Raw genomic sequence first — 18,289 nt, forward strand, 5'->3', positions numbered from 1 at the left:
ACGCAGCACAGCAGCCCTGGGTGGTGTATGGTGGTGGATCTCTTACGGAGACGAGAGAGGCTGAGGGCTGGAAGGGGCGTGGGTCTCCTGGGGAAATCCGGTGCTGTTACCTGATGGGGGACTAGCCCAAGTGGGAGCTCTTAACTAAAGGAGGACTTGTAAAGCCGCAGTTTGATTGAAGGATCTTAGTGGGGTATTCAGGTTTCTCCTGCTGTGGCACAGTAGGCTGCATGATGCTCTTCTAGAAGCCATGCAGGGTTCTGTTGAGCCAGGGGCCGGGCCGCGGTGGTGGGATGTGGGTCTCTGTGAGGCCAGCCAGCCACCATTGTGTAGCGTTCAAGATGACATGAAAGAAGTGGAAGTCACAAAAAGCCTTTGGCACACATAAAAATCTTAGGAGAAAACAAGCCTGAGGATCTGAGGCATGCACTGGATTCAGGCGCCTGGTGGGGCCACAGTGCTCTCGTTACCATATGTGACAGAGAGCCCCATGGTGGGAAAGCTGAGAAGTAACAGGAGTGGGAAGAGAAGCCAGAGAACGAATGAGGTGGGGGAGAGAGAACGGAGGAGCAAAGAGCCCCTGGGGGAGGGCGGCTTAGGGGGTGGGGGCCTGCTCAACGCCCCCCCCCCCACCTCCCTGCGCACGTGCAGGCCGGCATATTCTTTTCAAAAGAGCAGGAGAGATTGCTATCAAAACCAGTCAGGATAAAGAGTTCCTGGTTCTTAAAGTTCTAAGCTGAAGTTTCCTGCAAACTCTGCTCCTCTTCTGATAATGCCAAGGAAGTGACAGGTGCTGGGGGTTCAGGAGGAGAGGCTGGTCTAGAGCCGAGCCGAGCGGAGCAGAGCAGAGCAGAGCAGAGCGTGTCTCAGACCTTTGCTACGGTGACTTCCTGTTTGAGAGCCGCAGCCCCGCACGTATTTGAGATTCCTCAGGTTCAACTGTTGCTTTGCTCTTGCATTTCTCTGCAGACTCAAATATGGTGGGTGTTTTGTGTGTGTTCCTTGATATTTACAACCAGTTTTTATTTATTTTTTTAAAAATAGATTTTATTTATTTATTCATGAGACACACACACACAAACACACACACCACACACAGAGAGAGAGGCAGAGGGAGAAGCAGGCTCCATGCAGGGAGCCCGACGTGGGACTGGATCCTAGGTCTCCAGGATCACGCCCTGGGCTGAAGGCGGCGCTAAACCGCTGAGCCACCCGGGCTGCCCTACAACCAGTTTTTAAAGAGCATGTTTTATGTATGTCTCTTTCATCCTGGGTGCTTTTAAGTGTAGAAGTGTATTAAGTAGACTCCTCTTCTGTCAGCAATGAAGGGATGGCACAAATAAATCAGCACCAACCTTGTTGTGGTTCTGTGTCCCGGGCCTTCCGAGCGGCACAGTGCTTGAGGGGACACCAGGCCTGGTCAGTATCCTTTTCTTGTAACTACAGTTTTTTATGATTGTGTCTCTTAGGGACCTTTTTTTTTTTTTCCGGAACCAAAATGATCTGTAGAGCTAATAAAAAAATAAGTACTTACCCTGTACCAGATACTCCTGTGAGCACCTTCTGTGCCCCACTTCATGTGATCCTCACAGCTACTCTCCCCATGAAGACGTTTCTCTTAGCATTCCCGTTGTTACAGATGACAACACTGAGGTGCGGAGGAGTCACACGAGTCTTCCAAGGTCACAGTACATCACAGGGCTGAGACTGAAGCCTGAGTAGTTGGCTCCAGAGCCCATGTTCGTGACATAAACGCTGCCACCTCTCAGTAACAGGTGGCAGTGACCAAGCACTTAACAAGGGCTTTTGTGTAATAGCCCATTTAATGATCACAGCAACTTGGGCGGTGGGGCAGCTCAGTGTTCTGAATTCTATAGCTCAGGGAGCAGCGGTCCTGAGAAGAGGGTGGCCCACCCCGGGTCATCCTGCTGGTCATGGTGGAAGGCCTTCCAGCCCGGCAATCTGCCTTCGGATCCCAGCCGCTTCCCCACCGGATGCGCTGCCTGGAGCCGGGCCAGGGTGCTGCTGTTGGCTGGCACCTTGCCTGAGCTGGCCAGTGTGTGGCTGGCTTCCTTGCTCTCTTTGCCCTGGGAGGGGTAATCAGTGGCCTAACTACCGTGCTCCTGGGTGCCAGTCATGGGCTTGCAGCCTGGCAAGGATACATATGAATTCATGGTTCCTTGAGGAGCATGGAGGAGCATCCTGTTCATTAAAATCTGTATTGAGGTCGTCGGGCTTTGAATGTTTGCCTAGTGGCTTTTTTGATTAGGGTAATGATCAATTATTTGTGATCTATTCAAGTTTGAAATTGGAATATATTCAGATATATTCAACATATTTCCCCGATCGAAATGTCAGTGTTTCTTCTTCTGTTCTTCCCCTTCGAGTTCTTCTTTTCAAAACCCATTCAGTGGTAGGTTTCAAAAGGAAGGATTTTGGTGAGGGAGCCAAAGAGTGAGAGTGAGAGCATGGCGGGCCTCCTTCCTGCCTCTGACCTCGGGGGTTCAGATCCCACCTCCACCTCCTGCTGACTGGGCCTCAGCAGTGAAGACCACCCCTCTCCACCCCGGGCCTCTCTTTTCCAGTGTGTAGAAGGGCTGATAATACTGGTGCTTAGGGGAGGACGTCGGCCCCTTTCTTCAGTTGATTGAGTTCTGGAGCTAGAGGAGGGAGGCACTACATTGTGGATCCTCAGGGGTATTGGTAGGATGAAAACAGGGTTTTTTTTTTGTTTTTAAAGAAAAAGAGGAAGGGGAAAAAAGAACTATTACTTCTGTAACGAGCCTGAGTTCTTCCTGGGTGTGTGCTGCACTGTCCTGGGCTCTTCATGCTTTCGTTTATGCCCCCCAACGGCCCTGGGGGGGTACTCTGTCTCCAATCTACAGGCGAGCGCGCTGGGGCCCTGAGAGTGCTCTAGCCTAAGTATCATTGTCGGCCTCTCGAAAGTCCAGGGAGGCGGGATTTGAAGCCAGGCTGACAGGCCGCAGGCCAGCGTGTTGGGCCACGGGAGAAGAGATTATTTTTATACAGATGATGAAAGAAAAACAAAATCTTCGCTTGAAACATGCGAATGCACTGAGAGATTGAAAGTCCCTTCCCACCCCCCAGATGCTAATTTTTAAATTCTAGAGTGGGAAATCTGGGAATGCATTGAACACGCAGCAAAATCTGTGATTCAGAAATATTCTCAGTTTTACCTACCTGCCGTATCGTGACTTGATGAGACCAGATAAAATCCGTATTTATAGAAGTGCTTGAGCCTCCTGGCTGCTGTTGTCTCCTGCCTTCCCCGCGGTGCTGGCCTTCACTGGGTTCTGTGACAGGCTGAGATCTTCCATCCCATCTTCATCCGCATCCCTGAAAGCGCCCTGAGGTGTTTTCTCGAATTTTCTGCTCTGCCGCATCTGTCCATGTCAGGGTTGTTCTGCCCCAGACCCATAAAGGGGCTCATTGAGTGTGTGCCTCCCCCATGGTTTGTCTCTAGTGCTGTTTTATCAGCTCTTACGGGGCCTGTGTGGGAGGGGAAGTGTCTAGCGGGAAAGTAATGTTGGCTGCAGCAGTTCTGGAGCGCTCGCAGCCCTAATGGGGACACTGGCTTTCCAGCCGGCCGAGCAAGGCCCTGACTGAGGGTGTGGGCCGAGGGGAAGGCACTTGCCTGGAGCTGCTCTGGCCAGTTCCCAGACGCAGAGGGCAAAGGTCAGGGCCATACAAAGCATTAAAAAAACAACAGTGGGAGAAAAAGTTGGAAGTGTGCCATTTAGTGGTCTCTACTTGATCATAGCAGGGTGAATATTAGAACATGGAAGAAACCAGAGTAAAGCCAGGGACAAATGGATACAAATGGAAGGAATCAGTAGTGATTGGGCTAAGGCATCTCTAGTTCATGACCTGCCCTTTGTAAGGCTCAGCGCTGGGCACCGAGAGGCCAGAGGTGGCACTCCGGGTTGGGGGCTTGGGGGGAGCCTATGAATAGTTGTCACCCGCAGTGAAATCTGGGAATGAGGGCAGCCCGGGTGGCTCAGCGGTTTAGTGCCCTCTTCTGCCCGGGGCATGACCCTGGAGACCCGGGATCGAGTCCCACGTTGGGCTCCCTGCGGGGAGTCTGCTTCTCCCTCTGCCTGTGTTTCTGTGTCTCTCATGAATTTAAAAAATAAATAAATAAAATCTGGGAATGGGCATGAGCCTCCTGTCCTGCACCCGAGGAGACAATGGCCTTCTCAGAGAGGTTGGGGGAGGCCTCATGGGAGGCAGACCCCTGGCTGGGCCGGATGGGTGCCTGGGGCTGGAGGGAGGGGAGGGACTCAGTGACTGTCCATAGAAGTAGGAAGGCCAGTGTCTCTGTGACGAGGATGGGTGGTGCCCGTCTCACATTCTTTTTTTTTTTTTTTAAAGATTTTGTTTATTTATTCATGAGAGGCACAGAGAGAGAGAGAGAGAGAGGGAGGTGGGGTGGGGCAGAGACACTGGCAGAGGGAGAAGCAGGCTCCATGCAGGGAGCCTGACGTGGGACTTGATCCCGGGGGCCCCAGGATCAGGCCCTGAGCCGAAGTCAGCGCTAAACCGCTGAGCCACCCAGGGATCCCCACCCCCCCCACGGTCTCACATTCTGACAGGACAGTCCCAGGTGCTTTGAACTGAGAAGTTTCTATATAGCTCTGTGACTTAGGGACCTGAGTTTCATTTTTAATTGTGGTTTTTGTTTTCTTTTTTTCGGTAGGTGTGTCAAAGGGGAAGCTTTTAGTTTCAGTAGAATAGTCATGAAAAGTGGCTTAAACACAGGGGTGTCCAGGGTTAATTCTGCGGCTCCGTGGCCCCGGTGGCCTGAGCAGTTTCCGTCTTTGGCTCTTGGCCCTGGCCTGCTGCAGTGTCCACCTTCTTCTGTGGGGTGTGGCCGCAGCCCCTTGGACAGCACTTACCTGTACAGCCCTGCCCATCGGAGACACGGCGAGTGGGGGAGGAGGAGCGAGGGGGGGGGGGGGGGGGGGGGGCTCTTCCCTCCCAGTCTTCCCTACATTAGGCCCGGAAACCTCTCAAAGGGCCTGGCTGGTTTCCCTCAGGCTCTGTGCACGGGGGTGGGGGGAGAGGTGGGGGGGGGCAGCCTGGGAGAGTGAGGCTAGTCCCCCTGGTAGGGGAGCGGGGGAGGCGGGGACAGACAGCCAGGGACTTCTGCCCTGCCCCAGAGAAAACCCCTGCATCTCCTTTTTTTTTTTTTTTTTTAAGATTTTATTCATTTATTCATGAGAGACACACAGAGAGAGAAGCAGAGACACAGGCAGAGAGAGAAGCAGGCTCCATGCAAGGAGCTCGATGTGGAACTTGATCTCGGGACCCCAGGATCACGCCCTGGGCTGAAGGTAGATGCTGAGCCACCCAAGGATTCCCCAGCTCCTGCTCCATCTTTAGAACAAAGTGGGGAATTACGGTGGGAGAGTTGTCTCCAGAGAAACACACGTAAACATGTCACAGGCGTGCCAGTGACAATCGGTTGTGAAGTGTCTGGCTATCACTCGCAGTGGTAGAGAAGCCACTGGAGAGTTCTGGATTAAGAGTAAACACACCTGGCTTCCAGGGCAGCTGGGTGGAGGGGAGGGGGCAGTGCCAAGGCCAGAAGCAGGAAGGCCAGGGAAGGCTGCTGCAGTCCAGTGACACATGGCAGGCCTGACTGGAGAGCTGAGGAGGGCCGAAACTCTACATTTTGAGTATCATAGACGTGGGGAGTGAGGGGAAGACACAGGTCCCAGAGGACTGCTGAGTCCTGGGCCTGAGCCGGTGGAAGGTTGGAGAGGCTACTTCCTGGGGAGGGGAACACTGCAGACAGGGTCAGCAGAAGATCCAGAGTCTGGCTTTGGACGCGTCACACTCGAGCTGCCTACTGGATATCCCAGGGTGGTGTCAAGTAGGCCTTTCCCGGCAGTCTGGGGCTCAGCTGTGAGCGTGGAATTGTTCGCACCTGCAGCGTCTCTAAAGCCTGACACAGGAGGAGGTCACAGGGAGCAGAGCTGAAGAGGGAAGAGAGTAAAGGGCAGCACCGTGCAGCTGTGTCCCAGCAAGACCGTGATGACGTCGGTCCGGCTGCAGAGAGCCTGCGTGTAAAAAGAGACATGGGCCTGGAGGGAACACTGGCGTGTGGGTCCCCTCGAGAGGAGAGAAAGGAGGGACAACTGTCCCGAGCTGGCAGGGTTTTGCTCGAGCCTTCCTGCTCTGGTTATCCAGGGAGAAGATTCCACCAGCTGCTGTGTGTGACTCAGCCGGGCTGTTTGGGGAAAGGGGGAGTCCTCTCCCTGCTCCCTAGTAGCTGACACCAGTTTGAGGGAAGGACATGAACACTTCCGAGGTAACGAATGAGAGTTGAGTAGGTGTTTCCGTGGGTCTGGCATCCATGCAGATAGACGGGCTGTCAGTCTCCAGGCGCTCGGCCACGCGGGCCCTGTGTGCTGGAGAGGTCTTTACGGGGGAGACCGCGAGAGGAGGAAGGGCTTCCTGGAGGAGGTGGGACTTACAGGTGATTTCGATTTCAGTGATTTGGTGGGGAAGAGAGAGAGCGTCTCCCGTCGGGAGGGCGGTGTACGCAGGGGCTGGTCCGGAGTCCGGCTCGACCATGGTGGGAAACAGTGTAGGCATCGGATTCGGATGCTTGGTTTGAGTGCCCCTCAGCCTGAGCCCTCATCTGGGGGTTCTGGAAGGGGTCGGACCTTCCTCGGAAGGCAGCGTGATGACCACCGCAGGTCGTGCTTCGCCAGGCTTACGTGCCGCATGGTAGGAGTCATGGGGACGGGTTTGGGGGGACCTGGGAAGCCATGAGGGGGAGTTGAGCCTTGACGGAGTGGCTGTGAGGAGCCAGAGGCCTCCTGTGTGGGGCAGCAGGTCCAGCGCCGCGGAGGACGCGTCAGGGAGGCTGGTGCGGTGACCGTTCCAGGAGTGGTGGGGGGCCTGGGCCGCTGGACTCGGCCTGGCGCCCCCTTCCTGGCCAGCTGCAGCAGCGGGGTGAGCGAGGGACCGGCATCCGCAGAGGTGACTCCAAGGTTTCAGGATGTGGAGAAAGCGTAGAGGCAGGAAATGGGGAGTGGAAACAGCTTTTTCTTTTGCTGTTTTGTGCCTTAATGGGTTCAGTTTTAAACTTATTGACCGTAGAGTGGTGTGGAGTCCTAAGTGAAAGCGTCCTGGGGGACACTGCCTCAGAATGGCATCAGGGGCCAGCAAAGGCTTGGGGACGGTTCCTGGAGGTGGGGAGGAGGAAGCCGGGGATCCCCCTGGGGCTGCAGAGTCTACCAGAAGGGGTGGGGGACAGTAGAGGCTCATGTGCAGGATGGGTTGAGGCTGCTGGGTCAGAGGCCTCCTGGTAACGGCCTGCGTGCCTTTTCTGCATCACATATCTTGCCTCTGAGCGTTTACAGAACGTTCCTTCTGTTGGTGGCCTGATCCTAGGGCGTCAGGGCTGTCACGGAGACTTGCCTGGGCTGCCGGTTAATTTAGGCCAGCTGGGTTGTTAGAAACACATTGGTGTTTCAGGTGGGAGGTGAAGTGGGAAGTGGGCAGAGAAATGACTGATTTGGGCAGGAAGTGGTTGTGGGACAGCTGGGACCAGGAGATGTGAAGCGAGACCAGCTGGGGTGGTGGTGGGCGGGGGGAGGGGCTCTACCCTCCGCTGCTACTGCCACTGCTCCTGTCTTCGTGTTGGCATCTTAACGGTTTTGCTACTTTGACTGAACAATACTGTAGACCTGTGATTTGTCTCGACTAGGAAGATATTCCCGAGGTTTTAGAAGTCTCTAGATTTTTGGCGAAGCGCTTCAAAGTTTTTAGATGCGAAGTTGAGAGCAGAAGGAGCCCTGGGGAGGTGGCGCCGTCATGCGGAACCGAGCTGTCTTGGCGTTGGCCCTGGCACACGGTCCCTCGTGACTGGAGGGGGTCTCTGGACCCCAGACCCTCCGGCGTGAGGACACCTGGAAAGGTCTCCTGCTCGGCAGGAACCCGAAGGCAGCAGAAAGGCGGCGCGATGCCCAGCCGATGCCCAGCAGCCTGGGGCGTGGATGGGGTTGTGCCCGGGGACGTTTCCGCGGGCAGGGCACTTGCTTTGCTATCTCGGTGTCTCTCTTCCACTGAGTTGGGTGAGGCCTGATTTCTAAACCAGGAAAATCTGTAATAAATTGGATGTTAAGTGGCCGTTTTAAGGAAGGGGGGGAACACTGGGCTTGTACTGAGCCCAGAGGGGGGTTTGCACACGCCCCCGGGTGGGCACGCGCCGCAGGCACTCGGCCTTGCGCTTTCCGCGGCACTGCTTCTCTGACAAGTCAGCGAGGATGTGTTTTAATTAATAGTGCGTTTTAGATATCAAGATTTAAATATAATTATTCTGTTTTCCTCTGCTTCTGAGTAACCTCTCCTGGGCTCTCACCTGTGCCGGGAGCCCTGGGCGCCCCTCAGAGCCTCAGCACAGGGTGGGGGGGCACGTCGCCCCGAGAGCGGCAGAGTGGGGTACCATACGTGAAAGGTGTTTAATGTTTAAATACCGAGATTTACAGAAGAGTGGTAAAGATAGTAGAGTGTCCGCATGGCCCTCACCCAGCCTCCCCTCATGCCGGCGTCTCCGCACCGAGGCTCTGTCACACTCCAGAGAGCCATGTTGGCGTGGTCCCGTGAACCACAGACTTTCTCGGCCTTTTCCCCACAGCTAGTCCATTTAGCTTTGTGTAATGTGTTTTCAAAGTGAAAACACCCGCGCAGCTGCACAGAAGTCTCCCTTCTGCAGGCTGTGCGGAGGGACTGCGTTATTAGCCTCCACACCTGGGGACAGCAGAGCCCCGACAAAGAGGACCTTGTTCTGGTGCCGGCCCCGCTCCCACAGGGCTTTCCCCAGAAGCACAGTCGTGGAGGCGGGTCCCCTCAGCTCTTCCTGCTTGCTGAGCCTCCTTCCTGGGGACCGGCAGTTCCTGCCAAGGGACAGAGCTCTGATGTTGTCCCCGTGTGTAAGTTGAACGGGTTGGGCTTCCTCCCTGAGGTCCTTTCTGGCTCTAATATTTTAAAGCTTTCAGGCCTCTTAGAATCTTTAGGGTCCAGGGGCACCCAGGTGGCTCAGTTAAGTGTTCAACTCCGGGTTTTGCCTCAGATCGTGATCTGAGTGATGAGATCGAGCCCTGTATCAGGCTCTACACTCAGCTGGGAGTCGGCTGGAGATTCTCTCTCTTTGCTGCCCCCCCTCCCCTCATACTTTCACTCACTCTCTAAAATAAATAAATCTTAAAAAACCCACACAAAACTTTAGGTTCTGAAATCAGAGTTGGGGTTAGGCTTCTTAATCCACTGGCTCTCATTTCTCTTGCAGAGCAGGGTCATTTGTGTGTTGGCCTTTGGACCTGTGTCCCCAGGACAAAGACAGAGGCACTCATTCCTTCATTTCTTCACTGATGCCGTCATTCTGTGAACCACAGTGACACGGAGCCCGGGGTTCACTGGCCCAAGGCCTGATGGGTCCTGCTGGGGAGAGCCGGCTGGGGAATCAGCAAAGCCACGTCTGAGCAAAGGTGGCTTATGGGCCACAACCTTTGCTCCCAGATATTGTCCAGCTGATTTCCTGCTCAGGAGCTGGAATCTGCAGCCGTGGAAGGAGAGATTGCGTGCACACAACACCTTAAAGCAAATAACCTTTCCTTCCGTTTCAGTTCTAAGCCCGGTTTTCCCTGTCCCTGGGTGTGTGTGCTGTTCCTGAGGCAGGAGAAATTCCTCCTTCTCAGTTCCCAGGACCAGGGAATTCCAGAGGAATAAAAAAAAAAAAAAATGTAAAAAGCAAAACCAAACCTCCCCTCCCATTCTCGTCTCTTTGGATTTATGGGCCTCCTCTTTAGGTTATAAGGCGGGATCGGCTGCTTGCAGGCCAAGCCTGGCCCCCCGCCTCTCTGTGAGAGGGTTGAATCGGAGCGCAGCCACGCACACGTGTGTACATCATGTCTTGCTCTCCACACTGGTGTAAGTCATAGAAGAGTGCGGGCAGCCTGCTCAGTTGCATCCACAGCAAACCCCACAGCGAAGGTCAGGCTAAGCTGACGCAGGTGAGGGGTTGTAAGGAACCCTGGACAGGAGGAACAAAGTTGTGGGCTACTGGAGGACCAGGTAGGAAAATGCGTGCTGGTGGCCCTACAGTTCCCAGTCTGGGCTTGATTGTGCCAGCTAACTGTTCAGGCTGCATGTTTGTGTGAGGGGGTCAGGGTCCTCTGCGCACTGGGGCTCCCCTCTGGCCGCTGAAGGTGGGGGGCCTGTGGAGGGGCCTCAGCCACCGTGTGTGTGGTGCGGTGAAACATGCCCTCAGTGGGCCCTGAAGCCACAGCATGCTGTCGTGCCGTGAGGAGTGGGGTCTGGCTGGTCCCATACGGAAAGGGTGGCAGTCCACCCCTGATGCCCCGGAGAGTCACCTGCCCTGTAGTAGTCACCCAGGTTACTTGGGCAGTTTTGTCAGGCGGGTCACCTGGGTTTAGAGTAGGTCCGCTTCCGAGGTGGGGAGGGGGTAGCCAGATGCAGCCTGGGGATGTTGCTGGTTGGGGAGGGGCCTCCTGTGGATTCCACCACTGTTGCCTGACCCTCACCTACTGGCTTCTCTGCAGGTTGGCACCCATGCGGCTGTACACGCTCTCCAAGCGCCACTTTGTCCTCGTGTTTGTTGTCTTCTTCGTCTGTTTTGGCCTGACCGTCTTCGTTGGGATCAGAGGTAAGGTGCAGTTCTTGGCCATTTTATCATTTATAGTTACCCTGGTGCATGCTTTTAGAGCCCGGGCAAACTCTACCACTTTCTGTCTCCTGCTAAGGGCCCCATGGTGGAGGGTGAAGCGCCGCTGCATTCTGAACCCACTGGGCAAGGGGTGACCCTGGTCTTGCCCCTCATAGCAGCCAGGGCTTGAGGTTAACTTGGCAGCACCAGGTGGCCCTGACTGCGTACCTTTTATTGGACAAATGTTTCTGTAGAGGCTCCTGTGCTCAGGACCCAGCCTGGGCACTAGGGAGTCCAGGACACACTGGCTGATGTGGGCCACAGGCCATGTAAACTATCCAGGGCAGCACATTCTTGGGTTGTGGGGAGGCATGAGATAAGCCTGGGATGACTAAGTGGGAGCCAGGAGGCTGCTCTGATGATGCCCTGAACTCTTGGTGGGAGGGAGCCTGCAGATTGGCTTTGGCCTTGTGTTTAGGGCCGCAGGTGCCCTGGGGTTTCATAGCATGTAATATGAGTGGGAGAGACACCATAATGATTTTAGCTTCAAAAATGCCTCTGCAATCATCCAGTCCAACCCTATTTCACATAGATGGAAAACAGAACCAAAGAAGTTGGCCCGTTTTCATAAGGTTCCGAACAACCCAGTCTCTTCAGCCCTATCCAGGGGGTAGGAGACCAGGACCTGTGTAGGTTGTTTCTTCTTTCCCTCTTAAACATCATATTTAGTGAGCATGGTTTCTGGCAGGTGTTTATTTAATTACAGCATTTCATATTAAATATGGATGACATTTTAGGCTTAGCCTGTCCCAGAGGCACTTGTGCCTCCAGTGGCTAGTGTCTTAACCTCAACTGGTCCTGAGCTGACGACTGGCCCCAGGAAGCTGGGGGTGAGGGTGGTGGTTTAGGTGCTGTTTGCTCGCTGATGATGAACGTCATGGTGACAATAGCAGCTGTAGCCAGCCTCTTCTTTGCCTTCATGTGAGGTCACCAAGGAATAAGTTACATTAATTCTGGCACAGGATATATCAGTCATCTTACTGGATTTTCATAACTGTCCTTTGAAGATTGGTAGGAGAAGCATGGACAGCCTCATGATTGGAGTCCCATGGGACCTCAGCCAACTCTTGTTTCCCTAATCCACTGTCTGTTGCAAATGTCTGTGACTATAGTCAGCCTTTTCCATTCTTGCAAAAATGAGGTGATGCGCCCAGGTTGAGATTAAAAAAAAAAAAAAAGTCAGGATTCCCACATCCCTTTCCTTCTTCCCAGCAGGTACTGGTATTAGGGTTCTCCAGAGAAACACACCAATAAGATATGTGTAGATTCCAATAGAGAGAGATTTTTTGTGCCCATAGGGTCTTCTCGGGCCTGACCACATAGGTACTGCTTCCATTTGATGATGGAATGCTGCCATGCATGCCCAACTTCATGACCCATGGGTCAGATAACACCCAGTTCATGATGGGCGGCTCAGTTCTCACAGTAACTTGGGCCTGTGGGTAAGCATTTAGTTTCTACTAAGGCTCAATAACAAGCCAAGAGCTGTGTCTTTTAAGAAGAATATTTATCTATGGAGAAGGGCAAGGCTGTGCTCCAAAGTCCCAAGAGCCTACATGAAGATTCATCTATAGAGCCCTGCCAAAGGCTCTAAATGGCATCCCTATCTTCTGACATTTCAGACACCTTATATGTGCCAGATCATATGGCCCCCACAGTAGGCAGCTTGGATGGCAGCCCGGACTTGTTGGAGAGCCTTCTCTTATTCTGGGCCCCACTCAAAACTTGCACCTTTTTGGGTCACTAGGTAAATAGGCTGGAGTATCATACAAAAAAAAAAAATGTTACCTCCAAAATGCAAAGAGGTGAGGCCCATTAGGCATTGTGCTTCTGTTTTGGTTGTAGTGTCAGCCAAATACAACAGTTTATCTTTCATCTTAGAAGGGATAGCTCTACATGGTGCACACCATGGGACCCCTGGAAATTTCACTGGGGTAGAAAGCCCCTCAATTTTAACCAGATTTATTTCCCATCCTCTGACATGCAAGTGTCTTAACAATGAGTTTAGAGTAGTTGCTTCCTCTTGCTCGCTAAGTCCAGTCAGCATAACACCATCAATGTGATGGACCAGGATGATAGGTTGTGGAAGGGAAAGATAACCAAGGTCTGTGCAAACTAAATTATGATATAGGGCTGGAGAGTTGACATGCTGTTGAGGTAGGATAGTGTAGGTGTATTGCTGGCCCGGCTTCTAGTGGGCCTTATTCTCAGGGATGAAGAAAATAGTATTTTCCAGATCAGTAGCTATTCAGCATCCTCAGGTACCAGAGGATGTGTGAATTTGCTCAAGCCGATATAGCAGCTATAGTTGTAATCACCACCTGATGAAGCTTATGGTGGTCCACTGTCCTCTCCAAGATCTACCTTCCCTCCCCTCAGGCCAGGTAGGTGAGCTGAATGGAGATGTGGTGGGAATCTTTCAAGTTCTCAATAGGAACATGGATGTCTGTGGTCTAGGAATGTGCTACTGGTTTTGATTGTATTTTTGTAGGTAGAGGCTGTCCTGGTGACTTCCATTTGGCCTTTCCCACCATAATTGCCCTCACCCCATAAGTCAGGGAATCAGTGTGGAGGTTTTGCCAGCTACTGCCCATATCTATTGCAATATACATTCTGGAACTGGGGATTGAGCCATAGGATGGGTTCAGGGACCCACTGGGGCCATTGTGACATGTACTTGAGCTAAAACCCCGTTGATTACTCTGATGAGTGGACTACACTGATGTTTTGGGTTTCCGAAAATTGGGGTCAATTCAGAGCCAGTGTCCAGGGGATTCCAACATGTATTTCCTTTTCCCCAGAATGCAGTTATCTTGGTAAAAAAGGGCTGTAGTTTCCTTTGGGAGAATGATGAGCAATCTACATTTTTGCAGTGTACTGGGGTGCTTTCTTAAGGGGACCCAGTCTTCCTTTATTCATAGGGTTTGGATCTGTAAAGTGGCCTAAATCTGGAAACTCTTGATCGGCTGTGACTCTTTTTATGATTCAGGTTAGACTTTTATTCACTTGATTTAGACTTTTCTGCTTACACAGGTCAAGTCAGACCTTAGTAGGCTTCCTGTGTATTTCACTACTAGGAATGTCATAGTGAACCAGCACCACAGGTCTGTGCAAATCAGACTCTTCTGATTGTTGCTTTGACTGTCTTGTCCATTACAGTAACCAAACCCACCTTGCTTTTGCCGGGTGAGTGCCACTGCTAGGCCCCACCGCTCCCGGGATCTAGTTACTCCCATCGCACTTTGTTTCCCAGGTTGAGTGACTGTGGTTCCTACTGCAAGGTCTGGCCTACAGAGTGAGGCAGTTACAGAGCTCTTTAAGGATGCTGGGCCCCCTCAGAAATGTGTTCCTCATAGTAGTGGTAAAAGCTCTGTGTCCTGGAATCTCCTACCCAGCCTTAAATGACAAATCCACCTCAATGTTCCCGTCTCCCTAAGCCTCTGAATTTCCATTAAATCAAGGCAGGTGTGGCATTTCTGATTTGCTCGCTGGGGACCAACTTTGGGTCCATGTTTTAACCAGCCAATTCACTGTTAGAGCCCTTCCTAACTCCTTGAGCTCCAGCATGCAATGCAGAGTCTCTGCTTAGTGAGGCCACATCCACAAATTCAGCCCAATCCAGCTTTATGTTCCTTCCACGTTTCCCACACCCTTAGTATTCATTCCCACACGTGTCTCCCGGATTTCTCTCTGTATAAATCAGAAAAATTCAAGTAGTTCCTTTGGAGTGTAGTGCATCTCCTCGTGGGTCATACTTTGTACTTCACCTTTGGGGGCCTGCTGGGACTTGAGCCTAGTTATTGTTCTAGAAGCAGAGAGGGCAGGTTGCTGAGCACAATCTGCATCGTTCTTCATAGCCCTCAGACCGTCTCCTTAGGTAAAGCATGCTTTCCACCTCAAAAGGAGTTGGAAAGGCTACGTCTGGGAATGGGGAGAACTCTTCCAGTGACAAAGAAAATGCATCGAAATTTAGTAGCTCTGTGCCCCCAACTCTGTCAGGATCTTCCTGTATGTTCGCAGGCCAGGGTCACGCCACTCCCCAGCCAGTGCTGTCACTTGAATATTGAAGCAGCCTGCGAGGCTGGTGTTCAGCTTGTGTTGTCATTCAGCCAGCTGCAGGATAAGATTCTGGGCTTGATTTTCAGCACTCATCCCTGTGGCTGCAGGAGATAAGGGTCTCTGTCAGGATGCACAGAAGCTGTCAGGTCTTTTACACAGCATTGGAGCTGAGAATTCAAACCCCTGAGCTTGCCTTTTTTTTTTTTTTTTTTTAAACCACTTTGTCCAGGGACATTAGGAACAACCGGCCAACCTCATTCTTTGTTTTCTAAAAATATTCTAAAATACCATAGAGTCACTTAGCTCTTCCTTATAAGTGGTTGATTAGGAATATCCAGTGGGGATATTTTGCATGTTTTCATGAACCACCAGTGTTGTCTTTACTACTGGACATAGAGTTGTTATTATCTTTATACCTAATCAGATTAGAGAACCAATTCCAGAAACCCCAGAACCAATATTAAAGAACTCTTCCTCTGTAACCCCTCTTAGTACCGAATTCTGTGTTAGTCAGAAACTGAAGCAACAGGAGGTATGAATATGGAGATGGAGAGAGGGAGGGAGGAAAAGAGAGGGGCAGAGGTGGAGGGGAGAGAGAGATTTATTATTTTTTTTAAATATTTTATTCATGAGAGACAGAGAGGGGGGGGTAGGCAGAGACACAGGCAGAGGGAGAAGCAGGCTCCATGCAGGGAGCCCGACATGGGACTCAATCCTGGGGTCTCCAGGATCACACCCCAGGCCGAAGGTGGAGCTAAACCGCTGAGCCACCGGGGCTGCCCTGAGAGAGAGATTTATTATAAGGAACTGGCCCACATGATTATGGAGGCTGAGAAGTTCCAAGATCTGTAGTTGGCAATCTAGAGGCACAGGAGAGCTGAATGAGGTCCAGTCTGTGTCTGGAAACATGAATAGCAGCTTGAAGACAGAGAGCAGATAATCCCCTTACTCAGCCTTTTGCTCTGTTTAGGCCTTCAACCATTTGGATGAGGCCCACCCACATTGGCCAGGGCAGTCTGCTTTCCTCTGTCTACTGCTTCAAATGTGAATCTCATCCAGAAACACCCTCACAGAAACAGAATCACGTTTAGCCAGATATCTGGGCACCCCACAGCCCAAATTGACACAAATTTACCATCCTAAGTCCTCTGGTAATCTTATGAGGATTTCGGAATGGGAGTGGACCCTTAGCAACCACTGGGTCAGTCATCCTCATTTGCAAATGTGAAAACACATTCAGAAAGCCAAGTTAGCTAAGACTACAGTCTAGACTTTTCTGACTCCTAGTTCTTAGTTCTTTCTGAGAAAGAAGACTGCCTTATTTTTTGGAACAGGGGTTTGCTCATATTGTGGATCTGTTTAAAATAAGCCTCGCTGTGGGTGCAGACCTCCTTCCCACTCAAGGACAGCTTCCTCAGCATTCATGAATGCGTTCTGAACACATGTCGCTGCATTGGTTATGAACTTGTTACATACTCATGTGCATGCTCATGTATTTCCTCTAAATGGAGGCTCCTTGGTCACTGAGGCGGCCCAGCAAACTAGCATCACAGCTGAGAGTGATTTTAGAACAGATTATGTTAAGTTAAAATCTGCTTCACACTGCTTTCCTTTGAAGCGGAAGCTCTGAAAAGTTACATTGTATGATTCCATGAAGCTTATATATCTGTTATTTCAGGAAAAAGCTTTGGGTATACATTCATACATTTTATGCTTTTTTATATCTTGAGCTTAATAAATATTTTTGGAAGACTGGATTAACCAGATGAACAGATAAATGTGACTTCATTTTTTAGCAGAAATCTTTATACTTTACAAAATATATAGATGACATCTGTATCATGGATAGTTTCTTGGATCTGAGTACTAGAAAGTGAACATTCATTGGAGGTGAAGGAGAGGTTTTGGCATATAGATCCCGTGTGAACCACATACAGGGTGTGATGGTCACACTGTGTTCACCTGTGTTGGGAATGCAGCAGAGTGGGTGTGGTGTGTGTTTTGTGTGTTTCTGTCCCCTAAGGACAGACCAGGAAAATAACATTTGTACATGAGGCGCGAATCTTTATTGGCATTTGAAAAAACAATCAACAAATTAATTATAGATATAACCTGCTTTTCTCCTTCTCTGTTACACTTTTAGGGCCCAAAGTGATCCAGACTTCTGCAGCTAATTTTTCACTAAATAATAGTAAAAAGGTAAGACTGGGTTGAAGGGGTGGCTAGCAGGGCCCTATAACCTTCCGGGTCATTCAGAAATGGTCCTGCTCAGAGGGTCCCTGGGGTGCACCACCCTTGCTAAGCTTGCTGCTTGGGCAACACGCATGTTTCCTAGCACTGTCACTGCTGGCCTCTGGGCTCTTGTTTGCCAGAAGGACCTTCTCTGCCACTGTAATAGCGCAGCACTGGAGAGGATGGTGCTGTCAACCTGGGGAACAGCAGTTCTTTTCCAGATGCCCATTGACTCACCCCGATGCATCACACCCACAATTCTTACTAGACTGGAAGTTCCAACACTGCTCCCGGAGGCATCTGATGATTTCTTACTATATTTACTCAAGTTAATGTGGTCTCCACGTTGGTTTTCTAACAGGAACAGAGTTTTTTTATTTTATTTTTTTAATTTGAGGGAGAAAGAGTGCGCACACAAGTGGGGGGAGAGGCAGAAGCAGAGGGAGAAGCAGGCTGCCTGCTGAGCAGGGAACCTGATGTGGGGCTCCATCCCAGGACCCTGGGATTATGACCTGAGCCGAAGGCAGATGGACCCAGGTGCCTCCAGGATTGGTATGAACTCAGTTTAAATGAAAAAACCCTTTTTCTTTCTTTTTTTTTCTTTTTTAATGTGGTTGATTTTTTCAACATCTTTAGAGAAAAACAAAGATCCATCCAATTGGAGAATTTCAGTAATCTTTAATAAGTGCTAACTTGTGAGAGCCCAAACAACTAAATAAACCCTTTTCTTGTTCTGCATTTCAGACTCGTATCTTTATTTATAAACTGAATGCAATTGTTCCATGTTCTCATGGCACCATAACATGTTTAAACCAGATTATTTGACCCCAAACATCCCTGTCTTCCTTCTCCTAGCTCTCTGGAAGGTTTTTACCTTTACCATTTTCAAAAAAGCAAAAGGAGGAAAATGTCCTAAAACTTAACCTTTTAATTCTTCTTACTCTTGTTAGTTTAAAAGGGCCCTCTGGTTAGTCTGCTGACATTTGCATTTCTTTATTTTCTTTACCTCTTGCCCTGAGGATATCTGATTTGAAGAGGTGCCCCATGGGGTTTCCTGACCACAGTTGGGTCTTTTAAAATTTGTCTCTGGATATAAGTCTTTTTTCTTTTGACACTGAAAATAGCTGCAGTCCCACCAAACTGACTTGCTCCCAAAAGATCAGACTCCCTTCTGAAAGATGATAGACCATCCTCTGGTAGGTTTCAATGCCTCGCGGCTTGGGCAAGCCTACAGTCATG

General features: G+C 50.9%; 1 protein-coding gene across 1 annotated transcript in view; it reads left to right on the top strand.

Moving 5' to 3' along the window:
• Nucleotides 1-18,289, top strand: part of TMEM181 (transmembrane protein 181) — a 53,849-nt gene that overhangs the window by 1,350 nt on the left and 34,210 nt on the right. The window contains exons 2-3 of the mRNA XM_055311080.1: nt 10,596-10,699; nt 16,962-17,017. Coding sequence (XP_055167055.1) covers nt 10,596-10,699; nt 16,962-17,017 — 160 coding nt within the window. The remainder of the gene's footprint in view (nt 1-10,595; nt 10,700-16,961; nt 17,018-18,289) is intronic.

The sequence above is a fragment of the Nyctereutes procyonoides genome, unplaced genomic scaffold (genome assembly GCF_905146905.1).
Source record: "Nyctereutes procyonoides isolate TBG_1078 unplaced genomic scaffold, NYPRO_anot_genome, whole genome shotgun sequence".
Classification (NCBI taxonomy): domain Eukaryota; kingdom Metazoa; phylum Chordata; class Mammalia; order Carnivora; family Canidae; genus Nyctereutes; species Nyctereutes procyonoides.